This window comes from Dipteris shenzhenensis, chromosome 13 (assembly GCF_047967505.1).
Source record: "Dipteris shenzhenensis isolate YYH24624 ecotype China chromosome 13, Dip_SZ_1.0, whole genome shotgun sequence".
Classification (NCBI taxonomy): domain Eukaryota; kingdom Viridiplantae; phylum Streptophyta; class Polypodiopsida; order Gleicheniales; family Dipteridaceae; genus Dipteris; species Dipteris shenzhenensis.
In genome coordinates, this window is record NC_141608.1 from 16,433,453 (window position 1) to 16,443,020 (window position 9,568).

Below are 9,568 nucleotides of genomic sequence, written 5' to 3' on the forward strand. Positions count from 1 at the left end.
CCACAGCACGACTAACTGTTTTTTTTATAAATGCAGCAAACCACAAAAACCCCAAGCCATACCAAAACCCCCAAACACTCACATGTAGACTTACAGTAAAGCTCCAACAACTCCGAAAGCCCCAAACATCCACAATGTCTAACCCAATTGCGTTTTCTTCAACATAGTAAACCACCGAAACTCCAATCCCGCCAACAACCAACAAAGAGACGACTCCTTCAAGCCCACGGACACAGAGCCCTACAACGCTCAAGCTCCATAAGGTTCTTCACGTAGAGGCGCCCGCATCTACGACCAGCTGACATAGCGACCTCCACATGGAACCACTGTCTACAACATCGACCTGCAAGCTAGCTCTCACACAGCAACGTCAATGACTACACAACCTCCTGCTCGGGTCTTCCAAACCAACCTTCAAAGCCCGTGATTAAACATGGTGAATGAACACATGACTCCTCCGATAGACGCATGCCAAACTAGTGAAACACCAAGCCCTACCAAGACCCCCAAACACCCAAATACATAGAGCGCCTACCCATTCCAGGCTTCATTTTCATGCACCGAAACTCCAGAACACCACGCCTCCCTACGAATACACAGAGCGCCTACCCATTCTAGGCTTCGTTTTCATGCACCGAAACTCCAAAACACGACACCTCCCTATCGATCAAGCATGCAAACATCCACAAGCCTCCCTACCAATACACAAACACGACCCACGTTTGCAAAAACTCAAAAATCAGCTTCGACCTTCAGAGTCAGCCATCTCTGTGTCGAAATCTGCGCAACAAGAGTCACACAATGGAGCACAATGCATACACAACCATCTCAATCTTGCAAGCAAGCAAACAAACAAGGTGCACACACTTCTTTATACAAACCATGCATGCCTAGATCGAGTCAGGGCACATACAGATTTGCCTGACACGATCAACTCCTCCATCACTATGCGATTAGCTGGAGAGATGCAAGCTAAGAATGGCTTACCCCCTGCCCCCTCCAAGAATCGGTCCTATCGTATCCACATGATGGACATCCATCCCGAACTCTGTGATCGCCACACTACGAACAGACCCAAGGAGCTCTCTACCATCACCATGTTGCCCGCAAAAAACGTCAACCAAAAGAAGACGAAGTGTACCGAGCAGCCAAAAAGGAAGACGCATTCAATAACTACACATAACAACAAGGTAAGTATCCCTAATTCTATGCTCTAACCCTAAACTAACAACTAACCTAGGTTTAACGTTTGGTCAACCTGACCAAACGTTAACTAAAATTCTGACGGCCCTCGGTAGGGTCCATCCATTCTACTAACCCCTAAGGACCCTTGGAGGGCCAAAAATCTGATGCTAGTTTCTTGGGCATTATACAAACAACAATTTTTTTATTTTTCAGACACAACCCACTCACCTACCCAACACTTATTAAATGATGAGATGTTTTTTCGAGTTTACGGACAAAAAACTTACTATTTTATGAGCGTGAGCTTCGATACTGCAGCCTGTAACGTGAAAGACGTTGCGTTTTTGAAGCATCTGCGTTGGTATATTGCCCTTCGTAATTCATGTTGCTAGTTGTATTTCCATCAGCGTCCCTCACTGATACTGCAACGTTGGATTGGTCCATTAGCCCTTTCTCCAGCACAATGTCGACGCTGATTGCTTTTGAGCTCGCTGTATTCGTGTTACTTGCCCTTATGAGCTTCAACAGCGCCTATCATGACGGAGTTGACAAGGAAGCAGAGCGAGCTTGGGTGGCGGCTTTCCCTGTCCTTCGCATGCCTTCCACTATTGTTTTGGAGGAATCGCCATTGACCTCTGAGGAAGCTGCCTTTTGGGCCAAGACAGCTGAGGCTGGGGGTTCAGGGGGCGCTCCACTTTGCTCTCAAGCCAGGCTTCTTTGCTCCGATCAGCACAAGTTTTCCAACTTTTACGAATTCTGTTACCCTACTCAATATCTGGACCCTGCTCACTTCTTCCGCCTTCACCAGATGTCCGTAGGAGCGTCCATGCTGCTTCCCAACCTGAACCACCCCATTCCATCTCGTCCCTACCTCCCTCATCTCGTCGCTCAGGAATTATCCCTCACTTACGAAGCCCTTCCTCGCCTCCTAGACCTTTTCGGTATCTCCAATGGATCCGGAATGGCCACTACTATACTGGACACTATCACCCGATGCAACACGCGTACCTGTTGGGGAAGGAAGGTGCCCAAAGTCCTCGCTGATGATTCTGCCAAGACCTGCGTGACCTCCATCGAGGATATGATTCGATTCGTTAAGGGTATCCTGGGCTCCTCGGTAGATGTCCTGGAATCAGATAGAAGCCCCAACGTCTTCACCAATGATCAGACTACGGCTACCATCTCCTCTTTAAAGACGCTTACCAAGCTCCAGGATGTGAACGTCGTATGCCACAAGCGAATGTTTCCGTCCATGGTTCGAGTATGCCATGAATTAAAGTCCACAAAGATCTACAAGGCAGAAATTCAAGTGGAACATGGTCACCCTATGGATGCTATCGCCGTTTGTCATTTCAACACGAGCAAATGGGATACAGATAATCCCGCATTTGCTCTGGTTGGAACCACGCCAGGGAAAGGGGAGATTTGCCATTGGGTGAGAGCAGACGAGCACGTCTGGATCCACGCTTAAGGCTCTATGCAATCGTCAACACTATCACTTCATCCCAAGGCTGAAATATCTCGTCATGAAGAGCTTGGTTTGCTTCTGATCACTATGTATTTTACTACTATCTTATCCAGCACATCTCATAATACAAAAACTTTTGAAGGACATATGGTTTTACATCATGCTCCATCAAGAGAAAATAGGTTTCACATGCGTATGATGACATAAAAGAGTTTTTTCTTGCTAAATAAACCCAAAAAACTAGGGCAATGCAAACCTTTTTGTTCTTCCTAAGGAAATATTTGTATTGAGAATCATCTAAGCTAGGACTTTAACGGTTTTTAATTTTAAAAGCATGTTTACAAGTACATGTTCCATGAGCATTATACTCAACATGCCATTTAAGAGTATGAAACATCCAAGTATGGCAAGGCAATAGATCCATAAGAGACTCGGGACATACACTTTAATGTATTGCATCTTTGTACCAATACTATGCTTCTCATAAGAGCTTTCTATTTAAACTTTCAATATGCATAGCATTCATTGTAGCCATGAGAACTGATGGACAAATTTGTGTGGAGAATTCTAACACTCGAGATCCTCGTATGTAGAAGAGTCTATTAAGGAATCTAACTTTAGATCACCATGTGTGTGTGTGTGAAAAATAAAACCTTTTAAGAACACGGCACATGATGCTCAAATAAGGGTGGATAATAAATTTCTCAGCTTATGGGTGTTCATAAAATATGTATACAATTGGTACAAAAAGTGTTGACTTTTTCAAATTTCCAACTAAGAGAATGACCTAAGAAATTTTGAAAGTCAAAATATTCAATAGAAATTATGAAAGACAAAATATCCTAATGAGCCATTCCATATTTTGTACCTTCATGTATGTAACGAGGTGCATAGGGTGAAAATGGGCCCTTTGATCCCCCCATGCCCACATCCTATGGGACTCAAACTTTGTTAGAACATCATAGTTTCAATTGGGTAGACAAGTAATGCATGTATTCCCTGGCGTGTTATTGCTTTACCTAGGAACAAAGACATCCGTCTAGATTCAAATATCAATTTTTTGCAAGTACCATGCTATATGTATAATCAGTGTCACAAATCCATCATTACCCTGCTACCAAAGTGTGTGAGATGGTAAGGGATCCAAAATTACAAAGTTTAAAGGGAACCAAGGGATGGTCCATCTTATTATTGAAAAAAGATAAGGGGGGTAGTCCACCCCTTTTGGAAAAGCAAAAAGGTCTCTTAATTTTATTGAATGATGATGAAGATGGGGGGTAAACCACACCCAAGAATGAAAAAAAATAAATGATTGAACCAAAAAATAATTTGCATATAGGAAAAATAACAACGAATTCAAAAGGGATCAGGCAAAGCATTTAAGCCATGAAATGATTACTTAGACAATATAATCCACTTACTAGTTAAAACATGGGAGTAAGTGCCATTAAGGGATGTAAACCATTTACTAATTAAAACATGTTTTCACTATGGGGGGTATTCCACTCCCATACTTGAAAACCGATAAATTTGAACAAAGTGTGAGCTTTAATTCAAATAAGGTGATTTAAATCAAATAAAGAAATTGAGAAACAATTAATTATTCATATAATTACTTTGAGAACCGTGGTTAGTATATACCTCAAATCTTAGGGGGACTAGGAATTGTTCAACTAGTTGTGAACATTACCTAAAAAGATCTAAACTACATATAAATTCATCTAGATAGACAACAAGGTAAAAAGGATTAATCTTAATGTTATAAATATATATTTGGAAGACTATCATTGCAAACAAGGGTCTATTTAGATAGAATCAAAAGATAGGACAAAGGTGTATATATATCTATAACTTTTCTTTACTAGAATGGAATGAAGTAGGTAGCACAATTGTGTGTGTGTGTGTGTATAAATAAAAAATATATATATATATATGTATACATACATATATAATCGTGATCAAGTACAAAATTAAAAGATAGAGAAGTAGAGGAATATATATAAGATAAGGCAGAGTTATAAATTAAAGTCGTATAAGAAAAATGTATATATCTCTATATATCGACTAAACCCAACACTCAACAAATTACATTAGAAAAACTTAAAGCTTAGCAACTAAACAGATTCTGGAAAATTCTATATTAAACTTATTAGTTGAACACAAAAATAAGGGGTATAAACCACAGATATTAAAGTGAAGGGGGCGTGAGGGGATAAGTAATAAAAAAAGCAACGCAAAGTACAAGCCTATGAGTTCATAGTGGCCAACAATCGCTGGAGAGCATGATGAATGCGGAGCGGGATAGACTAGACACCAAGGGCCTTTGGAAGAGAGATGGCTGAAAGAACCATCAAACAGTTCATATAATGAGGTCGATGAAGAAGAGCGGATGCGGGAGCCAAGGGAGACCCAACCAACCGATCCCACATGGGCAAGGGGTGAGTGCAGAGGCATGCGAGCAGATGAAATTATGGTTGCTGTGAGAACAGCGTTGCAACAGGATAGTGAAGAGATGTTGCAAGTACATCGAGTTGTGTAAGGGGGTATGTAGAGTAGAAGGGGTTTCAATAGGTAGTTAGTGAGCTAGTCGAGAGCCGGAGCACTTACAGAGGCTGGAGGTTAAGCTAATGCATAAGCACATCAGGGGAGGCGGCCAATCGGGATATGAAACCTTAAATATGGTGTACTTAACTATGCGTAGAGAATTAGGGTTGGGGGCAGAAAGTTCGTGCATGGCGTAGAAGCCAACACATGGCGCAAGCAGAGTTTAATTATATAAGGGTATTAAACAAACAATATCTAGGGAGAATTTTAAGGAGAATTAGGATAATACACAAGAAATCAAAAGTAATAAGTAACCTTAAGAAAATTTAATAGAGGAAGTAAAAATTAGGAGATAAAAAATTAAAGTAGAATTAGAAGATAGAAACATTTTTAAAAAATGGATTTAAGGAGAAAAAGGGGGGGTTAATGAAGGATAAAAAGGGGGAGGAGTAAGAGATGGAAAAAAAGGGGGGCTGAATAAGGGAAAGGAGATACAACAAACTAAATAAATTTTAGGTAAATAACAAAATTTTTAAAATAGAAAAAAGAAAGAAGTTTGAAAAAGGGAATTTAACAGTAAAACAATAAAGGAGACCTACGAAAATGAAAAAGGGGGGAAAGAGAAATTTACTAAAGGAAAGTACAAGTAAAAAATAAAAGGAGGGTTGAGGGGGGGATGTGGGGGGGGGACAGAGAAAAAAGTGGGAAGGGGTAGAATGTGTGTGTGTACGCACGCGCGTGTGTGTGTGGGTGTGTGGGAAGGGGGGAAAAAAGGGGGATAATGTGAATAACCATATGTCAGAAACTACATGAATGTGTGAATGTGTGTAAGAGTGTAGAAAATGTGTGTGTGTGTGTGTGTGTGTGTGTGTGTGTGAGATGGCTAGAGTATCTACGAGAACCTTAGGAGCACCGAGAGTAAGCGGTAGGTCTTTTGAAGGGTTGTGCATATGTTAGAGTCCATGATGGGTAGGTACGACCGCAAACAATCCAAAGGAGCCTGGAGGTAATAGTCACCATCGATGTCAGCAGCCTAGCAGTACTGAGCAGTAAAGGCAGTAGACTAGCCCTGCTCAGTGGAGAAGGGAGGTAGCGCATCAATACAGGCACCGTGTGGCGTGTACTCAGCACATACAGAAGGTGCCCATCTTGTCACAGTCAATGTCACAACTAGGCTTCAGCCTACAGTAGAGTTTGTGGAGGTGGGGGTCTAACCATGCGAGGGCCAATAGCGCAGGGAGTCAGGGACTAGTGTTCAGACAGGTAGAGCTAGTATCAGAGAGGTTGGGAGATGTAGACAGTAGGGCAGTAGCTGAAGCAAGGGAGGGCTAGTATGTCGAGCAAGGTAGCACTCGATAAAACGACGAGCAGTTATGGAAAAAGGAGGATACTGTGTGGAGGTATAGCTTGGAGCCCCTTGTTATATAGGCACTGAGCAGTGACTAGTGGGTTGTAGTTGATTTCAGGACGTGTGAGTCTTTTTGGGGGGCGAGTAGGCTAGGTGCCCAAAAAAAAGTGTCAAAGCATAAAGGCGGCCAATTAGAAAGTGCGGGGAGAGGGTAATTTATGAGGTTAGACCATACTAATAGGCTTAAGGCAAAAATGTAAGAACATAAAAGGATACTTTAGGAAAATTTTTGCTGAAAAACAAAAGGGTGAATTATAACGTAGGATAGGTTATACAAAGGAGCAATAGACTAGAGACAAAAATGAAATAAAAGGGGCCGAAAAAAAGGAGAAAAATAATAAAATAAAAAGTAAAAGGGGATTCCACACAAAAACAAGTAAGTAAAGGAGTTAGTTTTGTGGGGAAGAACAAGGAGAGGGGGGAAGAAACCCAGATAATGAAACAAAGGGCAATTTAGAGAAAAAATCGAGAGGAATTAAAACAAATAGTAAGGGATCTTCGTAAGTGTGTATGTGTCTATGTACGTGTGTGTGTGTGTGTGTGTGTGTGTGTGTGTGTACTGTTAGCTGGAAAAGAAATCAAGACAAGAGGCTAGAGGATAGGTATGGCGACGCTTGAGGGCCATAGATGAATAGGGAACATGAGGGGAGAAGCCTTAACCTACGTGGGGAAAAGAGACTAAGAGGGGAGGGAATGAAGAGGGAGACTATGGCACAAGGGGAGAGAGAGAGGGGAAAGAAGAGCATGTACATGATGGGAGGAGGAATGTAAAGATGGAGACATCAAGGGAAGAGGGCCATGCTTTATTTGAAAGGACGGGAAGGGGGAAATCAAAGTACTAGCTAGGTGGCTTTACAAGAATGAGTGTGTCCCATCAAGGAATAGCCCCCTCCTTTTATAGCCAAGAGAGAGGGTCTCTCCCAATAAATGCATCCTCCCACATGCATGGTGTGTGTGGAAGAGTCTCCCATGTGGGCTAGGTGGTTACGCACTCTCAATTGTGTGCGATAACGCTTGGCCACATTTTTCCACATATATCAACTCCCATATCCCAAGTCTATGATACTCCCTTGGTCTCTTCCCAATTTTATAATACGTTCAAACATCCAGGAGGACAAGTGGAGGGTTGGCACAAGGAATCTTGCCACCTCATCCTACTTTCCCCATTATTTAACTTGCACTCTTGGACCTTCTATACCTCCCCCACATGGGCCTATCCTATATGGAGGGAATAACCCAATATAATATCCATCTCCACCTATTTTATATTACTTCTCCCATGGACTTTGGGCCATATCTCACTAAATGCAAGCATGAGACCGCCTAGCTGGGGGGGTGGCACATGGAGAAGCCACGCCACCTTACATTTTATAATATTACTACCATGGATTATGTACAACACACCTTATGGGTCCTCTTATGTGGAAGGGTGGCACATGATCATGCCCTACCACCTCAACCCTGGGTCCTATGCACTCCATATTTTATTACACTATTGCCACACATACAAGCACACATTCATATTTATGACTTTTTACTTTCGTCAAATTTATCCATAACAGTTCCCCCCCAGGCATGGAAATGCTGTGCAGGCAGGAAATGCACAGCATTTCCATGCTTGGGTCCATCACGCACAAAGAAGGGCTTGAGTTAATGCTTGTTGATCACCTTCTTGCCATATGACTCATGTAGCTCCAGAACTTATACAGACCCATTGCTACATTCCTTGATGACTTTGTACACAGTGGCAGAAACTTCTTATCCATTTGGTGGTCCAATCTGTTATCAAAGCATAGCACAACATCTCCCTCCACAAAGTGTCTTTCCCATCCCTTGCGAATCTTAGCATCCAAGCGAGCCTTTTGTCGATTCTTTTGGATCTCTATTTGGTGTAGTGCAAGGTGTCGGGTTTCATCTAACTTCTCAAGTTGTACCAATCTGGCCTCTACATGTTCATCTTCTATCATCCTCTGTTCTTGTGCCACAATCTCAATGCTGGAATCTCTATCTCTAGTGGTAAAAGTACCTCAGTACCGTATACTAACTCAAAAGGAGTGTGACCTACAGACGTTTTATGGGTGATGTTGTAAGCCCACACGGCTTTAGTGACCTTCTGATCCCACTGGCTCCTGTTCCCCGTGGCCATTTTCCCCATGGTTTTACAAAGGAGGCCGTTGGTCCGCTCCGTTTGTCCCATGGACGCTGGATGATAGACGCTAGAAGGGCAGTGATCAATACCCATGCGATCCATGAGCGATTCCACTGCTTCATTTAAGAATGCACTCTTATGGTTAGATACTATTTCCATGGGTGTCCCAAACCTTGTGCAGATACGTTCAAATATGAAATTTGAAACTGCCTTACCATTTGCAGTGGGGAGGGCAATAGCTTCAACCCACTTAGTGACATACTAAGTGGCTACCAAAAGATACTTCTTTTTGCAGGCAGTCATGGGCAAGGGCCCGACAAAATCTATTCCCCACTTTTGAAACGGATGGATGGACATCACTGGGTGATGTTGCCTAGGACGTAAATCCTTCCTACCAAAGAATTGGCATGGTTCACAGGTGTTGCAATACAAAGTGACATCCTTGAACAAGGTCGGTCAATAGTATCTAGCATGTAAAATCTTCTTAGCTATATAGTCACTGGCATAGTGGCCTCCACAAAATCCATCATGATAATGCTTCAATACCTTAGGCAGTTCATCTGCATCAATGGCCTGTCTTAGTACCCCATCCATGCCTTGACGGTACAAGACCCCATCAAAGAGAGTGTAGTGCCTACTATCTCTTCGGATCTTCTTTCTCTCATAGCTGGTACTTTTCGAAGGAAAGGTGAAAGCAGACAGAAACCTATAGATCCCCAACTTCTATGGCCGCTACAAGGGTTACATCGAGGCACACCTCTAAATCAATCAAAGCATTCTTCAAGTTGGAACAACCCCCTTTTACAATTTTGAA

General features: G+C 42.4%; 1 protein-coding gene across 1 annotated transcript; it reads left to right on the forward strand.

Moving 5' to 3' along the window:
- The first annotated feature begins 1,648 nt into the window (after positions 1–1,648).
- LOC147895092 (polygalacturonase non-catalytic subunit AroGP3-like) lies at positions 1,649–2,656 on the forward strand. Its single transcript, XM_087383407.1, has one exon. It carries the CDS (start codon positions 1,649–1,651, stop codon positions 2,654–2,656), a length of 1,008 nt encoding a protein of 335 aa, XP_087239533.1.
- Positions 2,657–9,568: the final 6,912 nt, after the last annotated feature.